The following is a 21,011-nucleotide window of genomic DNA, read 5'->3' as shown; positions in this document are numbered from 1 at the left end:
TTGGGGCCCTCAGGTGGTGCTTCCAGTCACCTGAGCAACACAAACGGTTTCTAAAGGGTTTTTCTCTATGGTGAGTTTTTAATGCTAAGGGGAATTTTAAAAAATCCTGGGTGGTTACAATCCAGACACGTTAAAGGTACCAGGTCAGTCTCCTTCCTTACAGCCACAGTCATGGTACACCGATGAGAAAGCACTTTTTGATGTTTGGAAGCAGCTGGTTTTTCCAGCTGAAATAACTCACTCCAGGGTAAGACCATGGATCAATGGTAGAAATTACCAACTCTCTCTCACAGAGACCAAAGGGACTACCCCAAATCCTACTTGCAAAGGAAGCAGGCAGCCTGGAAACTGCAAGCACCCCGCTGCTGAAACATGTTATGGATCCCATGCTTCGTCTGACAGAGGATATGAGCACGTTTCCATAACCCAACTTAGCAAATGCTGCCCAAGGTTTGCAATTAGGGGAAGTCCAGACAGTTCAGTCAATGGAGTTTTGTCAGTAAAATCCACACAGTGTAATCTCATCACAGTTACACAGGTCACAGAAACAACAAGACGCAAGGGAACTTCCTTCTTCTAGCTTCTAGCCTGTGAGTAGCTCCAACCACCCCTTAAACAACCTCTCCTGTGTTTCATTGGATTTGTTTTCTAAAATTGCTCAAGCCCTGGGCTTTGTGTCTTTTCCCTTGGGCAACCATTCTCTCCAATGATCAAAAGCAGAACTATTTTTTGCTTTGCACCAAGAGGTTCACTAAAACCAGCTGAAGTTAATAAGATTCCCCCCACCCCAGTCAGGTGTGTGTTTGTAGTGTTGGGTTTCAAAAAGCCTGGGAGAAATCTACTGAACCCAGAATGGAATTCAGTAGGCTAAAGAAGTTTTAACATCAGATGTCCACAAAAGCAAGGTGGTGGCAAAGACAGTTGCTGACAGTTAGATGGAATATACCCAGGATGTGCTAAAATGTGCCAGCCTCTTTCCCCTCTTCCACCACACCCTATTTTGGATAGAGACTCCTGGGGTTAGAAGAACTTCTCGGGTCCCTGAATGAGCAAACTGGGAACTCAGGACAGAAGTTGTTTTAACCTGATAGGTCCCAGGATCAGCCCTCGCTGTCATGCTCAGAGGGGTGATGATACCCAACTTGTTTCATTTCAGTAATTTGCAAACTACTTCATGGATAGACTTCAGTCTTCCTTTTCTGAAAATCCCAGATACCTTCCTTCTAAAGAAGGGGTACAAAAGACCAAGCATTGCAAACCTGTGATTCTCCAATAGTGAACTGGTTAAATAACTGAGGGACCGTGAGTCATGTAAATGCAGAGTTGTAAAAATCCAGGGCTGTTCCATACACCTCTCTTTGGGGTAGGGTTGTTTCTCCTCAACATTTTAGCTGAATACCCCTCAAAGTAACAAAATTCTTGCCTAAGTATCCCAATCTGTAACATGACCAACTGTTAAAGTGACATAATTTGTAATCATTACATCTGTATCTCATCATCCAGAAGCTGGTGGGAGGAAGCCTTTAGTAATCTCCAAAGCCACACAAAATTCTTCTGTGCAGATGTTTTTCTGCATTTTTCCTCCTCTTCCGTAAGTTCACTGAGCACCTAAACTGGACTTTGGGGCAAACAGACCCCAAATGAGACTCTCACGTGCCATTTGGCCTTCCAGAGCAAAACACAGATGCTGTACCATGATGAGAGGGAGGTCCACCAGCAGCAGGTAAAGGAGGCCGGAACTTGAACGCAACTGCTGCCTAAGCTGCAAATAAATGATTTGCCAACGCTTGTCAGGCTCCATCACTTCCCTGTTTGAAGAACACATTACTCCTCAAGACCAGCCAACAGCATAACAATTACACCCTTCACAGCAACCTGAGCCAGGCAGCAGGGCCAGTACCCACAAAGGTCCTTAGGACAGTGACTGCTCACGAGGGCTGAGCTGTGGCTCTTCTCTAGAGGAAGAATCCACCAAGCCCGTTTTCTCAGGATGTTAAGAAATCACTTTACACAGAAGAGGCAGCACCACTGGCCAAAGCAAAAGCTGGCACCCATTTCATGTATTTTTCCAGGCCTGAAGACCAAGGGCACATTATTGAAGGCAAAAAGGGGAACGGGCAGCAGACAAGCTGTACGGATTACTTTCTGATTTAATGTGACACTGAACGCAGACAGACTGAGATCCAGACCCAATCATTTGTCATTCACTCCAGCTTAACGTTACCTCCGCTTCATAAGCACAGAGGGAACGCGCAGCAGTAATAAGGGAAGCCAGGAAATCATTTTGCTTGGGGAGCAGCTGCAAACTGCATGGTTCTTGATGTTTTTTAAATGTCAGTGCAGTTCATCACATAGTTCAGTTTACACAAGAAAGATGCCAGAAGATATTTCCATAGACTAAATAAGAAGCCCGCCAGTTCCTGCTCCAGCTCCTATGTGCAGCAGCGCATTAGAGCTACACCACAGCTACAGAAACTGGGGGGAAAAGTCTCCTCTTGCTGAAGCAGTAGACAGCCAACATCATTGAAGCTCAATGGCTTCTCAGTTCCCAAAAGCATCAGTAAAAGCAGCTTCTGGCGAGAGGGGATTGGACAAGATGATCCCCAGAGGTCCCTTCCTAGCTCTTCATTCTGTGATTCCTTACAGAGCTGGATGCCACAGGGAGCTGAGGATCTGCAGTCCAAAGCAGAGTCACCCAGGCTCCTGCACAGTAGTTTTTTCCACTCCAGAATCCTCCAGGGTGGTCAAGAGTTGAGAGCCGTCTTTCCCTTCACTTCCAACCGGCTGCACCTCTCATGGTTTGGCTTTCAGAAGCTCAGAACAAAATCTAGCATTTTAAGTGAGGAAAGGGGATCTAGATATGCTAGCAGAGGAAGGACATCATCATGGAACCTGAGATGCACTTGTACCCATCTCTAGCCAGGACAAACCTGATGTGAGAAACTCTGCAGTATTTTGTAGCTCCAGCTCCTGCATTAGAACACCCCTCTCCCCCCCACCTCCTTCACACATCCCCCTCCCCCACTTCCTGCAGGCACACAGGATTGAGAAAAGGTAAATCAGCACCAAATGCCTGTTTGGTATTTCCTTTGAAGCCCCTCACACCAATAAAGCATTCTGCAGAGAACTACACCTTTTTACTCCTTCCCAAGCCACGGGCTGTGCGAGCAGCACCTATCCAAGGTCCCAGGGGGGAAGAGGCCTCACAAGAACAACACAGAGATGAGAACGTACCCTTCACAGTCCACCAGGACATCTGAGGCTGTGTTTGCTTCCATCTACTGAGCTAAGTAAACGTCAGCGGTTGGGATATCAGGTGAAGAGTTAATGACCCCCAGTGAAGACGGGGAGGGGAAGAACAGCCTGTGCTGTGCTGAAACCAGATGCAGGTGCTTCTGCTTTGCATTCCAAATATATCCCCGCTCCAGGCTGCATGTAGAGCTCCCAGACAGATATCCGGGGATAAGATTTAGGCAAATAAAAGTCCTACCAGTAGTAGCCCAAGCTCTGAGAGGAGACCAAAGGGGAGGTGAGTAGAGCTACAGCCCCTGAAACCTTACTGTACAATTTGTATTTTACCTACCTCTTTTTATCTTAGCAAGGGCGATGGCAGGAGTGGAAAAAAGATGAGCTGGAATGCCTTCTGTGTGCGTAATGAGGAGATTTAGGAACCCCAGAACACTTTATTCTCTGAAACATTTTAATTTTCTGCTCATTCACATTTCTGGAATGTAGTACAGCACACACACAAAAATAGTCACACCACTGCAAACCATACTTTGGCTGCAATAAAATCAAAATGTAAAGTATTTGACATAGGAAATAAGAAAGATATTGGAAAGAAGATCACAGAGAACCTGTCGAGTATCTTCTGTACTAGGAAATTGTGCGAATTTCCTAGTACAGCAAGGAATGTCTAATTTCCAGGAAAGATCTTCACTGAACTGATCACAATTTGAAAAAAAATACAGCAAAACAACAACAACAACAAAAAAACCAAAACCACACAAAATTTTGCAAATTCTTCCTTGGAGAACAGCCATGGAGACTCCAGCCTGGGAGACCTGAACACACCACAGGTCCTGTTCAGCTAGTTTGCAGTTAGGTACCTCATCTTTGTTTAGGATCCCCACCCCGCCACTACTGCAGGGCAGCTCCCCACAGGAAAAGCCATTCTGAAACCAGCTGCCATACAGTGGTGGGCAGGAGGGCACGGGACTGCCCTTGGGCTGTTTAGGCCTGGAGGAGAAGTGATGTACCTGGCCCGGCTCCATGTCATCCCAGACAGATGGAGCCTGAATTCCAAAGCAGTGGAGAAGGTGCAGTGGTTACAGCTGTGCTGCCCAGCACTTGCCCAGGTAGAATGACCTCAGCACCTGCAACTCAATGGTCTTGCTGGAATCTGACATGTGACATTTTCTTCTTTCTCTCACTTTCCCTGTTACTGGGGAAGGCCAGGACACATCCAAGGACCTTATATAAGAATAAAGGGCAGATGTGCAATCAAGGTGTCAAGATGCATGAACAAGTTTTCTCACTTCATACAAGCCATTGACATCCAGAGTAATATTCATGGCATGAAGAATTGCATCCCAGAGCGAAAGAGTTTTAACACTTTGTAATTCATCCTCCAACTAACTGGTCTGCAGAAGCTGACTCTACAGTATTGTTTCTGAGCATGATTGTTTGGCCCAGAAGTCCCTGGCTGACCAAGAAGCTTTATTCACATTCAACAGGTGTGGGGTTTTTTGTTTTACTCTGCTGCTTTCTGCCCCACACCAGAGAGCAGCCTCAGCAGAGACAGGGGTTTGTTCCACCTGCTCTACATATTTGTCATGTTAATGTTCTTTTCTGCGTCAGTCACACGCTGGTGCCTCTTGGCTCTTCTTCTTGTCACAGCCCAGATAAGTAAAGAACCCACCAGGACTCCAGCTATTGCAGCCACAATGACAGCCCAGTAGGGGACTGAAGGTTCGGTTTTCTCCGAGCTGAGATCTGAACCTCTGAATCCACTATTTCTCAGCGTGGAAAGAAAGGGTTTCTCCTACAAAAGGGGAAGTAAAGGTTTTACTGACCACTCAACAGGCAGCATTCAGAACATATGCCATCACCCCTTCCCAAAAAGGAACTGCCAATCCTTAGCAAGACTAGCAGCTGTTTCACTTTCTTTCTATCTTAGCCCAAACTCTTTCCCACTCTATTGCCTGGAAGTTCCTAAAATGAAAAAAAGCAGCCACCTCAATCAAGGAGAGATGTCATCATTTACAAATATGTTTGCTAAACAGAACCAAATGGAAATATATAGATGCACTAAAACTGGCTTAAATGAAAGGCTTTCCACTACAGTGAGGATGGGTTTTTTTTCCATTAGATTTTAAGTAGAATTTCCTGTGTGTAACAAAACAGGAGTCTATTTTAGCTATTTAAAGCCTTCACAAAGATACTCTTTTAAAGAGCTTCACTTGGAAGGAGGAGGGAGAAAAACGACAGTGCTTAATTACTTACTGGTTTTGGACACTTGAGTTTTGATCTGTCATGGGTAAAGTTGTTGTAGGTCTGCTTTTCACCAACTGGCTCCATCTGAAGAAGATCAAAGAAACAGTAAACATAATGATGATTTTTTTTTTTTTTCCACTCCTCAGATGCTCCTGACTTGGGTGGTTACATTTTACCCAATGTTTTGGTGCTTGCAGCAATGAAGAAATGCAGTAGAAGGTGCATCACAGGAAAGTTTCCAAACATTTTAACACTCATGAACTGAAGACACTGAGAATCTGATAGACTGTCTGCAGAAAACATCCCTCAGGAAGCAAGGAACAAGAGAAGCCTTTCCTTCTTTTACACTGAGCGGAGGAAAAAATAACTCTGAATACCACATACTTTAAATATTCTGCTAAAACAAAGTGGTTCACTATGCACTCCCACTTACACATCTCAAATGACAGTATAAACCACAAGGAAAAAAACCCACATCACAGATGTTAGTCATGTTCCTTAGCACGCTACCGAAAGAAAGATGCTTTGGTGTCACAGTGATGGAAGCGACTTCAGAAATGATGTAGAGTTACAGAGACAGGATGAGACTGTGCCAACCTTTGCAGTCTTCACTCAGACAAGAAATTCCCTGGGAGTTTTAGCTGGGACTAGGTTCACAAGGTTGCAAGAAGCAAGTTAAACAGAGCCTTTTACATTATCAGTTGTCAGCTAAGTTGCAATAGCTGACCACAGGCTCACCCCGAGTCCATTTCAAACTCAAAATAAAATATGCCCAGGCTAATGGCATAGCATTTGCAGTTGGCTAGGAGCACGCATACCATCGGTTACCATAGTTAAGCTAACGAGTAGAGGCTTGCTCAGTCATGTTAACTGAAGTGTTTACAACTGTGTACGGACATGCCTGAAGTAATGACTTCAGGACTGGCCCATAGAGAATGGCAGAGCTGTCATCCAGCACTTCTGGGAATACAGCGCAGAGGAGTCCTGGTGCTTCTGCTATTGTCTATGCCTGTATTTACTGTCCTCGAGTGATTCAAGTGTCAGCTGTGTGCTGGAGAGGAACAATACCACAACAAGCCCAGCGCAACATGGAGAAAACAAATTCTATTCATAAGGTTCCTGCATGGAAACACTGGGAACACTTTCTCTCTCGAGTTCGGTTAAAAAAGAAAATAAAAAGGGAAAAGATAAAAGGAAGTAGAGACTGAAAAATGAAGAGATAGATAAACCACAGCAAAATGTGACTAGGGAAGGGGAGAAATGAAAAGCAGAGAGAAGATGAGAAGCAAAACAGAACACCAAGTTTTGCCGATTGTCAGAGGTCCATGTAAGACTCTTAATCCCTCAGCCAGCCCACCAGCTAACACTGTGAAGACTGAATTTGGTAGTTTTGTTGTGTCCTAAAGGGAACAGCTCAAATTCTGGTGTGGTTATTTGCAAAATGTGTGGCTCATGTCCTGTTGCATTCTGTCTGCAGTATGACTGGTTATTTCTAGATAATTGTAATACTCCCTGTGCCAGGGCACTTGGTAAGGAGCCTGGCGCAGAGCCCAGACAAAGGATGATAAGGTGCAAAATTCTGTAGCCAGCCATGCTTGCTTCATCTCTGTGCGATCTGTTCCTCAGGAGCATTCACTTCTGAGCTTGGAAGATGACAGCATCCCCATGTCCATGGGCATACAGGGCAAATTCTGGAAGAAGCTCTAGAGCACATAGCAAATATGGACAGAGAACACAAGCTCAGCACACTGCCTGTGTGCTCTTCTCCCAGGCCAGGGGATTGATGAGGTAGATTTGAGACCAGTGGGGGTCTCTTCAGACTATGGAGTTCTCTGACTTCAGAGAGCAAGAGCATGCTTTGCATGAAGCAAAAACGGCAAAGAACATCATGGTGAGGGAGTGTCCTTAAGCCATCCCCATCCCTGCATACCCACGCAGTGGCCGGGCACAGCCTGGCCCTTTACGTGTACTGACAAGAATCCCTGTCATTTGGCCCCAAGCCTGACGCCTGCTGAGCTTTTCAGGGAAGGGGGAAACAATACAGCCTTACAGTAAGCTTGCACAACCTCACCGTACATGGACTGTGCCTGAAAAAAGCAGGGATATGTTACAAGAACTGGATTTAAACAGTAAACAGTAAAATCTTCAGTTGGCACAGAGTGACAGGTCTCTGTGGAAGGGAGCAGTTGTGCTTGGCATCAGTAAGAACCTGATCCCGACCACCCCAGTAGAAAGCTTTGTCTCAATATCCTGACATGCGTAGGAAATGAGTGACAGTCTGGACAGAATAAAACTCCAGTGGCATAGAAAAAGGACTGATGGTGATTCAGGAATGAGTAATGGCCGATAGGAACATCACATGTCAACAGAAACCCTGTTTAAGGCTACCATATGTCCAGGTACCAGCTCTTTTTCTTCTTGAAACCTGCAGCCACGCTCAACTTGAATGTTTTCTACATTTCTGGGCCACCATTAGCCCTGTTCAAACAATGAAGCCTACCAGACTGCTGTCATCTGGACTCCCAGACAGGGAAGCCTGACAGAAAACAGGCAGATTTGCTGTGCATGCCCAAATCAATTACTCAGAGCATGTATATGCTCTGTATGTCTACTGTCTTCTATAACCCTGGACCTACAGCTCAGATGCTGTAGCAACTGCACAGATTTCTGTCCTGCATTCCCAGTCCTTGTGCTCAAGCTCATTCTGGAGTATCTGTTAAGTTTCTTACCTTGCTTAAACTTTACTTAAACTGAAAAGAAATTCCCCTCCATTTATGCTTGTTTCTTTTACAAACCAGGATTTCTGCTACCACAATGTATTTGATTCTGCTGTACATATTTTGTGGTGGTCAAACCACCACAGCGTGAGACAAGGGGAGGAAATGTTCCTGTGGCATGGAAAACATCATGGTTCAGAAAGAAACCGTGACCTAGGAGTTATCATCAAGTCCAGCACGTGCTTCTTACACACTCTTCCAGCATAAAATGACAGAAGGAATGTGACTGCAAGCTGAGGCATCATAGGTGTGATTTCAGCCCTCCATTAGTTTCAATGACTCTACTAGAATTGCTTCAGATACTAGAGTGGGTGGTACAACATGTCCACACTATTAATGGCACCAAAAAATTCCATCACGTGTATGTTTTCCTAGTAAACCACACAGAACTCACTGAAGAAGGGCAAGCTTGTTGAACAGGCATTTTCAGGAAATCTATAGGACCAAATCTATAGGACTCAGCTGATTTTTTCTGCTTTAATGCAAGCTATTTACCAAACAAGAAGGGAATTTTCCCTTACTTTAAGACTCTCAGGATTTCTCATTTTGAATGAGCAAAAGCTTACACTATTTTATGCCACATGATAGTTACAGATTGTGTTCCTAAGCAGTGCAGACTGAGAAGGGTCTTGGAGTTGAATAGCTCCCTGCTTGTTGGAATATAATTTGTATTTCTTCCTTACTATTATGTTTCAGACACCTTTCTCATGACCTTTTGTAGGAACTGCTACTACAAACAGTTAGGGATCTAGGTCATAACCTCTTACCATATTATTCCAGAGACCCATGGCCATCTCGGCGTAGCCTCTTGCACTGAAATGGAAGCAGTCTGGAGCAAAGAAACTCAGATCTGGGTTGCCATTCTGCAATAAAAGCAAAAGTTTATTTCTGAGCACATTTTAACCTTTGATATCTAAAATGCTGGATCTAATAGCGCACTGTACTTGGCATACCCACTTTGCAATTTCAGTATCTCCCTCAAGGCAATATGCTCATATTTTGACACTGCAAATAAACTTAGGTGCTCATTGTTGCAGGCTGATTGCTGCATCTTGAGATCTTCTGTTTAATACAGCCTGCTGAGCTTCACACAGGAGTTCTCATCACAAACCTAAACTTATCTTTAAACCAACAGTCACAGCTCTTACATCAACACTGCTGCACTTCACCTTGCAGCGAACCATCAGAAAACTGCTTATTCTTGCTTGTCAAACTTAGAGTCATAGAATCATGGAATTGTAGGGGTTGGAAGGGACCTCGAGAGATCATCGGGTCCAACCCCCCTGCCAAAGCAGCTCCCTAGGACATATCACTCAGATAGGCGTCCAGACGGGTCTTAAATATCTCCAGAGGAGACTCCACCACCTCCCTGGGCAGCCTGTCCCAGGGCTCTGTCACCTCCTGTGCTCCAACTTGCAGCCATTGCTCCTTGTCCTGTCCCCACAGGCCACTGAAAAGGGGCTGGCTGATTCCCCCTGCATCCCCTGCTTCAGATAATTATAGACTTTAATTAGGTCCCCCCTTAGTCTTCTCTTCTCAAGGCTGAACAGTCCCAACTTACTCAGCCTCTCCTCATAGGGAAGATGCTCCAGGCCCTTAATCATCTTCATAGCCCTTCTCTGGACTCTCTCCAGGAGATCCCTGTCCTTTTTATATCAAGGAACCCAGAACTGGACACAGGCCCCAGGTGGGGCCTGACCAGGGCAGAGTAGAGGGGGAGGATCACCTCCAGACTAATAATCTTTTAGGTATTGAAATTTGTACCAAATTTCAGGCACCATTAAAACCTGTGGGTTGATCCAGCTGTGGCACATGACTGCCAGAGAGATTCTGCCTCATCGCTACCTGTAAGGTGACCGACCATCCTTTGCACTCAAAGGCTGCCAGAATGAAGTGGGGATGATGACAGCAGGATCAGTATTATGCAAAACTGAAAGGCTTTGGCATGGATTCATTCTGAGTATTTGTATCCCTAACTATGCAGCATACATAATGCTAAGGCTGGAGAAAGGGAGGAGAATGAGTGTTTGGCTTCAAAGGCTGCTTCCTGTTTCCAGGCTGGGAAGAGCCAGGCATGCAAGCACCTGTCTCTGTGTGAGGGAAATCTGAACAAATTCCATAACCTGGATCAGAAGAAAATGATGGTGGAATGCCAACCAAGCCTCCAACTGGGGAAGCAACATGCCATTTGGAGAAAGCCAGAGGGTGCATAGGTTTAATGCATGTACAGTGAGTGTCTCCTAAAGCCATTTTGATTAGCTGGCAGCACAGTTTTCCCTGTCTTCTCCCCTGTCACTCTTACTGCAGGTTCCACCCTGTGCTGCGAGACCTTGCAAGGAGAAGAAAACACAGTCCGTGTGACATGGATCTTACTGACTTAGAGAAATCAAGATACTGGCCCTTGCATAATGAGAAAGAAAAACAGGGCTCACGCTATCCAGGGGCAACAAGGTGTTTCGGAAGAACGGCTGCATGACAACTGCAAAGTCCTCACGCTCGTCGTACCGACCGCTGTTGATCAGCTGTAAGGCTTCAGCCTGTATGGAGTTTAATGATTTGAAACAGGGATGTTACTTACAAGGCTCATGAAACGTCTTGTCAGCTTTCAAAAATATGCATATTACACTTCTTTCAACGCAGGAAGCCAGAAATTATTAGTATAAATCCAGCTGAACAGTGTAAAACAGAACAGCTAAGAAAAGAATTTGGTTCGTGAAGAGATTTCCATGAGGAAAGTGCCCTGAAGATAGAACAAGCTGCAATGTAAAGGTGTTTAATTTAAAAATTTTTTACAAGTTGGTACCTTACATACAGAAATCAGTGCAGTGCTGCACAGTAGCAACAAGATTAAAAATTACAGGGCATTAAAGCAAAAAACCAAACCAAAACAAAAGTGTAAGGCCAAAAGTTTTAGAAGTGACATATCAGCTCAGAATGCCAACCCAAGACATTTGAAGCGTGCTTGATTTTTCAGAAGGGTGTGCTTGAAGTAAAACACAACTGAAACATTGAAAGCTATGGCCATAGACATTCACACAGATTATAAAAACAACTCACTGATGCTTGCCAGTTTACATGTATAAATTCTAATGCTCCTGGTCATATCTCAAAACATTTGCTAGCTAAGGAAAATGTCCCCTTGGGTAGTTTTATACAAATATTTTCCAAGATGGATGTTTTGGGCATTGTCGGATTCATCAGAAAACATCCTCTGCCAGGGACAGAACAGAGGACAAGAGAACATAATGTGATCTGATACAGCGATTCCTGTATTCGTAGGAATAACAATGGAAAAATCTTCTGCTCCAGTAGCTATTTATAGCCTTTGTTAAATTTGAGTGAATATTATGCCTGGGGCTGTGAAAAGTTACTCTCAGGCAGCAAGCTGACCCACGCTCTCAGCCCACAGCAAGAGAGAGGAATATCGGGTTGGTTTAGTTCATTTTCTTTGCTAAGAGTTACCACAAAACAGCTGATGCAAGGTAATTTGTCACCCTCGCAGTGACATGTTAATTCATGTGAGCTATTCATTGGATTCATAATGGACAAACACGTATCAACAGAACAGCCATCATCAGTAACTCCTTTTCAGCTGTCGAAACAGCAGCTGGAAGCAGAACCAGTCTCAATCTGCCCCCAGCTCAGAACCAAAGTCAAATCACAAAGCACTATGGAAAGACTTGTGCTGCTAACTGCTTGGCTGGGTAGGGGTTCAGTCTGACTGCAGTTAAGATGTGTCCCAGCCACCCCCTCTCTGTCCTGCTGAGGACATGCATGAGAGGAAGGGCAGTGAGGGAAGCAATATGAAGAGACACAAGTGAAGATGACCAGTTACAGAATCAAGATATTACCTGAAAATCTCTGTTAACTCTCTTAATTTCTTGTAGTTCAGAAGAATTCTCCTCGGGGTTTAAGAAACATGGACAAACATTCCTTCAAGGAAAGAAATAATAGAATTAAAAGCCAGTTCTTCGCCAACATGTGTCAGCTTCAAGCAGCTCAGGAGCGATGCTCAAAGCTCATGTGCTGGAGAGCCCCTTCATTGGCTTAGAGGTGGACAGAATAGTTCATTAAAAAAAGAAAATCCCCATTGACTTAGTTTTAAAAGTGAAGACCTGTGACAGCTGGTAAGAGCTGCAGGATCAAAAGTTCTTGGAAGTCAGACACAAAAGCATTTAATATGCCATGTGTTACCAGGAAATCACACACGTTAGAACAACACACACACACCCCCCTCCCCACACAGAGGCTTACCACAGAGTTTCAGAAATCTGGGGGTTTAAAGGTAGAAAAGACAAATTGCCCATCTAGTCCAACTCCTCAGGCCACTGTGTTTCATCCTGTTACCCCCATATCATGAGGTAACAATGTGTGTCTCACTGAAACACATCCTCTAAAAATGTGCCTGGAATTAACAAGGCACCAAGCAGTATGGTCAATTAGCTATTTTTTTCTTCTAGTGTGTTCCAGTAGTTAATTGCTTCTATTATTAAAAATCTGTGCCTAACTTCATTTGAATTCATTAGGCATCAGCTTCCAACCACTGGTCTTTGTGTACCTTTCTCTGCTAGATTAAAGAGCCTTTTCATGTCCCTGCTGACTCCTGTAAAGGCACTGCTGTATTCTAAAACAAGTCCCTCCATCTTCTTCGAGTTAGGAGCTTGTTCTCCTCCATTAGGTGTGAAAAGCAGGCCCTGGTTTTGCACTCTGTTGTGTGCAGCCCAGCCTGTGCCATAGGTAATGCCAGCCCTGAATGTGAGGAGAGGTGCCAGGGCTGTCAGCCTGTGCTGCTGAGCAGTGAACAGCGGGGCAAAAAAGGCTTTGAAGTTCAGTGGCACGGCAATTATACAGTGACCTGAGCTGTGACACGCTGCCTTGGGGCTGAGTGAGGACTCTGCTATCTGCAGGCGCATGCCTTTGAGCTGAAGTACTGGAAGAAGTAATAGAAAGTTGATGGGAGCTGGTGCATCAGGTAAAGGCAGCAACCAAAGCAGCTTGGAAAGCTTGATGTGACAACCAAAGGAGCTTGGAAAGCTCAGTGTGGATGGCTTACTGTAACAGCAATTTAGATTGATCCCAAAAAATAGCACTTTCAAGGCAAAGACCTGTTTTGCTCACTTACTTTGCTGTCAGAGCGCACCCCGGAGAGCTCGCTGCGATCTGACGCAGTCCAGACATCTCTAGTATCTCCACTATGTTGACAAAGCCTCTTGGGAGCTGCAGGGATTATAATAACCAGACACACCGAGTCACAGAACATGATACCACTACAAAGTGAGAAAGAAGTGCCATCCATAGGTCAGGGAGTCAGCACAAGCTGCACCGACTGCAACCAATGGCATGTGCAAGGATGGTGTCTAAAGGGAGGGGGAGGGAGACAGAGTGGCTGTCAGCCAAAATAATCCTGGCAGCCAGTACAAACTAGTTGAAATGCTGCTTCACTCCCCAGGGCATTTTGATTTTCTCTAGGGTAAATGAAACTTTTTGCAGTTGGTTTAGCCATCAAAACCGGCAGCAGGGTTGTGCTGTTTGGTCCACAGCAAAACCACCACGAAACACACAGTTTTCCTGAAGCTGCAGCCTGCTTTCTCAGGGTATTATCTAATGCAGTTGTAGAAACGCAGCGCTGAGGAGGAGTCTGACTCCAGCTATTTGGAAGATGACCTTGTATGAAACATAATCACTGACAGTCTATCAGAAGTGAAAAAAACATCAGTGTGCTTGCCAGGAACATAGCTTGCTAGGGCATCTTAAAAGCTTACCTCCTTGTAGAAAATATCCAGAGTGTCCTGAAGGTGCTTTACATAGTTTTTCACTGAATAGGTTTCCTGTGTGATTTAAAAAAAAAAATAAAATTGGACCTCTTCTTTCAGGAACCAAGAAGTTTAACTGTTTTGCCTAAACAAAGGAGTCCACAGACTTTGAGTTGCAAGGTGGTCTGTGAGAAGATATACTGACTCGATGGCCCTTTTTGCCTTTGTTGGCAGACAGATCTTCAGATCAAGAGGTTTATTGCCACATGCACGCAGGTTATATACAGCTTGTGTTTCTATGTCACTGATATAGTCCTTAACCTGTGTAGAAAATCCTGATGTATATAATCGTTCTTGGCAGAGCTTTTGCCTGATGAATGACTACATGAATCACCATCTTTGGATTTTTTGTTGTCTTTTATGGGACTCAGACCAGACTAGTTTGCCTTATGAACAGCGATACCTTTTTTTTTTTTTCCTTAAATTGCCATCTTGGGAAAATTGATATGGAGGCAGTCAGGCCCCCAAAACCCACAGGCAAAGTGACTTTTTGAGCTTAATTATAGAGGTGCACTTGTGGGGGCAAAGACTCCTGATGGCAGCCTCTAATGGAAAACAAGCAGAACTGAGAAAACAGTCCCTGGGCATTTCAACAAGCTGGGGTCCAGACCCCCAGTGTGTGTCACAGAAACCTTTTCAGTGGGAAAGACCATGGATAGCTGCATAAGAGGCATATTTTTCCACTATAAACTGATGTTATTTTCTTTTGGTGTCACTCTGAAGAACAATCAGGCATCATCTGCAATTATTCTGTGGAGCTGCTTTCCAGAATAAAACTTCACTTGTGCCCCCATAACAACATGCCTAAGATACCACGCTGTCTTGATTGCTTTGTCCAGCTGAGGTGGGAGAGCTCTTCAACTTGTGCTTGGCATTTTGTTTGATGTGGGGCAGGCTGCCGGTTCTTAAATAATGCATTACTCCAGAGCTGCACTGCCCCAGCATTAAAAGCCATGCACTTGTTTCTGATACAATACAGATGAAGGGAACAGGTCTTCTAAGTGCCTCTTAAACAAAGAGGAGCTTTGGCTCAAAGAGAGAGAAAGGTTAAATTTCCAGGGCTGGTCACCCGCCAAGTACCTGGATGAGCACGTCTAACTCAGAGGTACAAACCTTGTCCAAGCAGTACTGGCATAGGTCGTTGCCTCCAACAAGGACAGTGATCAGCTTCCAGTCTTCCTTGAAGTTAATTTTCTGGTGGCACATAAAATAAACAGATTGCAGCACCCATTGCTGCAGCAGGCAGGGGTAACTTTCGCAAAGGGGGCTAACCAGGGTGCAGACAGCATGGAGGAACAGAGAAAGGAGGCATGCTGAGTGAAGATAGGTAAAAAAAAAAGCATCTGTCTGGGGAGGAGGGGGAAATGTGAACTGTTTGTTAGTCCAACTGCAATTCCCCTTGTTTCCGTGAAGGAATCCCCTTCACTAGACAAGATCTGCCAGGGTGGCCGACCATGGAAACGTGTCTGTGGCAGCAAGCATGCCTAAGAGAATGTTAGCACTTCGGGGTGGACAGGAGAGATTTTCCAGCTATGGCTGAACACTGCAGGCATTGCGGGGCCAGAGTGGTGTGGGAGTGGATGCTGGAGTGACTCATGGAGCTGCTAGAGATCCCTGCCAGCTGGGCAAGTATTGCCCCACGGCCTGGAGGAGCAAGGGGCGCCCCAGGGAACAGACAGCTGGATTAAAATAGAAGAGTCCAGGAGGCTGGTGACTTCACTGAGCTCATATAAGGGCAGCTGCAGCATCCACGTCACAGCAAGCTAACAATAGGCACTGCTGAGAGCTGGGTCTCATCAAAACATTTTGTAACATTCAGTACAAAGAAAGGAATCAAAGGGAACTATTTTTAGTGCGGTGCATTTACATAATAAACATCTGCAAAATGATCCCACAAATAGAGGAAGGGCCTGGGAATCACCCACAGGTCTGAATTCTCCTCCTTAACCAGCACTTTGCTCCAAAAGACTTTCAGAAAGGGTAAAATGTGGCAGGGACTTCCCTTCTCCCCCTTTTTTAAAATTGCATAAGAAGCAGTGAGTAAAACAAAGCTCTAGAGCCACGTACTATTTTCCTGAAGAGCCATGCCAGCTCCCTTCACTCTGCCAAACAATCGGTAACGCAGAGTAACTGACAGTGGGACTAGCATGCAGCATCCATCAGGAGTGCTGGCACGGAGAGAGACATGCTTTGACAAATCTTGCTTATTCAGTACCTTCCTTTCCCATTCAGCATGAGCCAAGGAGCACCAGGCACTCCCATTCCCTTACAGGGTACTCTCCCTGAACCAACAGCTCTCACCCAGACAGTCATCTGCTCAATTCAGCCAACACTTGGAGCAGGGCAGCCTTGGTTTTCTCCCAGATGTCCCCCTCCCACCCCAAACTGCAGCATCAGCCACTGAACTAAAAGTGAGTTGCCCTTTTGGTGCCCTTTGTAGCCCTCAGTAGAGCTGGCACAGCAGGCTGGTGCACAACACTAGATCCCCTACTAATTCCCTAAAAACTTATGGCATGACTGGGATTCATCCAACCCTGAGGTTTCTGTCTAGCAATTAATCACTGGCCTATTCAGAACCAGAGTTTCAGAGGACCTGATCTCCTGGGAAGGTTTCAGTTGTCCCCCTTCCCAGTACTGCCATTTCCCAAACACAACAGTGAATATTGTGATTCATGTCGGCCACCAGGTGCCTGCTTCAGCAGTTTTACACCCCGCCTTTATGCCCCCCACTTTGAATGCTGCTGTTCAAGTAAGCAGTCCTGTGATGTCCCCAGAGCCTTTGGGATCTCTCCTCTTCCTCACTACCATCCTTACAACTCCTGGCTGCACTGTACCATACATTACGTCTTGTGTGTTTGCATCCTACCTGCATAGATTTGTATAGGTAAATTATCTCCTAAAGCTATTCCCTGGCATATTCACCTTGGGAAGCACACCAGAGACAAAGATACTGACTTTTCTTTTATCAGTAAAGCACTGTTCACTGCTCAGGCATCCCATCAATTAAAGTCATCTCCCAGAGACCATGGGAGCACTGAGGGGTGGCCCAAATTCCACTTACCGAGCTGCTTCTCATTAGCTCCACCAGTTCATGTGCTTGAGCTGACATATTGCTGTAAAGAGAGGACAGAAGCATTTTATATGCAGGCTCTGAAAGCACATCCTCTTCTCCATCTCCCACTTCTCATTTCAGGGAGTCTTAGCATCCACAGAAACCAGTACAAGGAAAGCAATGCCTCACAAGGGCGAGCAAACATAGAAGAAGCAAGATCAGCAGCAGTTGCACAAGTGAATAATCTGATCTGAAAGGGCTTCAGCTAGGATGGCCACCAAGTGTCAGGCAACTGGGACGAATTCTTCCCTTCTCAGAGTTGGCTTAAGTGCATTTTGTTTGTAGAAAACCATGAAGGCCCAGATGCACAGAGACATTTAGTTGCATAACTCCCTTCGAAATCTAGTGGGGGAGTTTTGTGCTTACACAGAAGCTGGGCACCTAACCAGACTTCCCGATCTGGCCTTTAATTTCTACAGCTTGTCTTATGGCTGGAAGATACTGCTTACACTGTGGAACTGCCAAGCTGCCAGAGCCCCAGTCCAGCTCTGGGCAGAATGCAATGTCCACAGAGCGAAGCACAACCCATGCTGAGACACCAGCTGGAATCTTGAGCTCGTGATATACTAGCATGAGACTGTGCTTAAGCTCATAAGCCCTTTGCCTCTGCAGCCCCTACACAAATGTGGTTACAGTATTTGCACTCCTACAACTGTACTGATTCACCCTAAGTCTTGGATGCTCAGGGCATCCATGAAGTATTTAGGAGCTACATGGGCAGTAAATTTAATGGCTGTTAAAGATGTCACAAAGTCCTGGAAGCAAGTTTCATGAGTATCCACACAACAGGCACAGCGTGTACACTACAAACTCTTACGTGTTTTGGTTCTTAACAAACTAGCAGTTTTTCTTCAGGGAGAGAAAGAAATTAATTTCCAGATGCTTATTCTGTTCTTTTTCTTTGCAGTGCAAACATAGATAGCTTTTAATACCATCAGGGTAGCAGTGGGCTTCTTTTTGTTTAGTTTGAGGCACAAATCAAGGAATAAATGAGAGATGCTTGTGAATTTTTTCTCATTAGAGATATGGCCGGACAGCAAATCAGGGATCTGCATACTGGAGGCTGGGCAGGAGAAGGTACTGGTAGAATTCAGAACTGTAACTAAGGCTCAGAAATTCTGGGCAGAGGTCAAAAGAAGAAAGGAATTTTCACTCTGTTGCTAATTTTTTAAAAAAGATACGTATAAATCCCCCAAATACTGCATTAAAAAAAAACAAAACAAAACACGACAGCAAAACCAAAACCCCACCATAATTAAAAACATCACATCACAGAAACGTGCTCAGAACAAGTAGGTCATCAGTAATAACTCAGCCTTAATACACAGTTCAAAGATAATCTGCCAGTCCATCAGTTCTCACCCCTTTGCCCTTTCCAGGTCGTGACTGTGCTTACCGTGCTGTGGCCCCTCTCACTGCAACATTGAATCCAGCTGTTTCCTTAGAGCTTCCAGTGGAGAAGCCAATGAGGTTGGGGTTGAATTTCTTCAAGATATCTTAAAAAAGAGAAAACACAACGTTTAACCATCCACAGTACAACTGGCAGCACTGACCCCCGCAGAAGCACGAGGCAATCAAGCGATGAGCACAGAGACCTGGATTTTCCTCTCATTTGCTGTGACCTTACAGAATCTATAGGCATCCCTGCCTTGGAGGCTCCAGTTACTGCCCAGACTTCAGCACTGCAGCTATTTCTCTACATGGCCTTGCAGCAGCAGAGTCTGGCAGCCCAGGAGATGCCAGACACAGGTCCTGGACAACTCACTAGCCTTGAATTTGACTGCCAGAGTAATTACAGTTACTTTCCTTCGTGTACCAGGAGCAGATGCTCAGAACATGGCCCTCTACCTCCTGTCCCTCCAACTACTCATCAAGGTAACAGTATTTATTGCAGAGAAGTGAATTTTATTCACATTTCTAGATTTCACCAAAACCCTCGGTGGGGAAGCGCAATGCCTGAAAACTGTTATTGTTACTCTGTCTGGAGTGCTGTCTGAAACCTCTTTATAGAGTCTCATTTATAATACATAAATGAAATGTACCTTCTACTTCTCTGTAAACACAGCAATTTGCGTGGTACAAGACAAAGCACATCAGATTTTATAACCAACAACGTCAGGTATTGTCAAACTACTCCACAGCGTGGATCACATACAAATAGATGAACCATTGTAAACCAAATCCCCTCCAATTTATGGTCCCACTAACCACTTAATGGTTTCTACGGCAACTCCAGGGACTGATTACACAAAACACTAGGACAAGAAATTTATAGTATTTTTAGGGTTTTTTCTTTTCAGTGCAATGTAGAAACTTGAAATCATCAGGAGGAACCACAACCTTGTCAACAACCCTCTCTACACGGGCTGCTAATTGTTTCACAACCCTTCATTTGCCCAAAGTTGCTACAGTCAGTCACTGGAAAGCAGAAAATGAAATAAGGGAGGAGCAGGCCTGCCATGGACTTCTGTCACCTTCAGCACATTTACTCCTAATGGTTTCTGTCAAAAGGACACTAGGATCACATGCAGGTCCTGTGATGTGGAGGGGCTGAATCAACTTTACAGTTAGTCAGGTCAGTCTGGGTTTCAGCTGTGACTCACATGAACTGCTCATGTCCTCAACAGACGGGCATCCCCTGCTGTGTGCAAGGAAAGCCTGACCATTTCCAGGTGTTTCCTAGCATCCACTTAGTCTACTTTCAGAGTAATACTTGCCTTTTGCTTTTCTCACATCGATTTTTCAGGACACTTACTGGGTAAAGTAGTCTGGGTCTCGAGGGTCCCATCACCTCCAATACTACAAAGGGAAAGAACAAAATCACCAAGTAGGGTTAATCCTGCAACCATCTGTCTTGTTGTCACCATATGTTGCTGTAGCAGCCCAGGAAGGAGAGGAAAAAACAACTAACCTCAAACAGAACTAAAGAGAGAAACCGCAAGAATTCAGGGAAAGTACCGAAAGGATATTTCACAGTAAACCAAGCAGGTCATCAGCGAAGACAGAAGCTGTGCCTCCAGACTGGGAATAGAGCATGCTGAGAGACCTGATTCTTCACACAGGTGTGCTGGGATGCCCATCACAGAAAGGCATTTTTCCTCACCAAAGTTGCTCCACGTGACCTTGCTGAAACTACATTTGTGTGCAGTTATGCATAGAAGAGAGACCACATTAAATGCTTATTATCCACCTATCATGGATTCTGCAATGTTGATTAGGAAAAGAGCTGCTGCCTCTACCCTCCAAAACTTGTCTGTGTGCATAGCCAATACATTCCTCTACCATTTCTGGCAGCCCCTCCTGAAGGTATCTATGCCTGCAGATGCACACAAGGTGGGAAGGAAGGATGAAGAAAACAACATACACACACACACACTTAGCAACCTACTTCTGCTCAGATGAAGCAGGCAGTTTCCTTCCACACTAGCAGGATAGAGATTCACACCCATTCTGACACGTATTGTGTCCACTATTTTTGCAATAGCAAAAAAGTTTGGGACATCTTCATCGAATATGCATGGAGTGCTCTCACCATGTTCATGCCAACCCACGCTAACTCAGACTCTCTAGCATCAGACACTGCATTAGATAATCACAGCAAGAGTAATATTTGGAATAAACTCCAGAGAGACTGGCAGGAGGCTGAAAGAATTCACACATATTAATAATCCAGCACTGTCAGACACACAGGACCACGCTTCTTGCAATCAGGTCTGGATAAAAAAAAGCAACAAAAAAATCTCCATGAGAGTCACACCCTTTCTCCACCAGTCCTGACTTTTCCCATCTTTACCTAGCAATACTTGCTTTTGG

General features: G+C 44.9%; 1 protein-coding gene across 1 annotated transcript in view; it reads right to left on the bottom strand.

The window, feature by feature from the left end:
- Window positions 1–4,822: 4,822 nt before the first annotated feature.
- PLB1 (phospholipase B1) overlaps window positions 4,823–21,011 on the bottom strand; it is a gene marked incomplete at both ends in the record, with an annotated part of 94,886 nt that continues 78,697 nt past the window's right edge. Inside the window, 11 exons of the mRNA XM_084261093.1 lie at window positions 4,823–5,044; window positions 5,506–5,580; window positions 9,041–9,136; window positions 10,706–10,810; window positions 12,125–12,206; window positions 13,396–13,490; window positions 14,036–14,101; window positions 15,200–15,280; window positions 17,148–17,199; window positions 18,595–18,694; window positions 19,954–19,997. Of these exons, the coding sequence (XP_084117219.1) occupies window positions 4,823–5,044; window positions 5,506–5,580; window positions 9,041–9,136; window positions 10,706–10,810; window positions 12,125–12,206; window positions 13,396–13,490; window positions 14,036–14,101; window positions 15,200–15,280; window positions 17,148–17,199; window positions 18,595–18,694; window positions 19,954–19,997 (1,018 nt within the window). The remainder of the gene's footprint in view (window positions 5,045–5,505; window positions 5,581–9,040; window positions 9,137–10,705; window positions 10,811–12,124; window positions 12,207–13,395; window positions 13,491–14,035; window positions 14,102–15,199; window positions 15,281–17,147; window positions 17,200–18,594; window positions 18,695–19,953; window positions 19,998–21,011) is intronic.

Source organism: Gallinula chloropus, assembly GCF_964237585.1.
Source record: "Gallinula chloropus genome assembly, chromosome: 3".
NCBI lineage: Eukaryota > Metazoa > Chordata > Aves > Gruiformes > Rallidae > Gallinula > Gallinula chloropus.
Note: the sequence above shows the minus strand (reverse complement) of the source record. Positions and strands in the feature narration are given on the sequence as shown.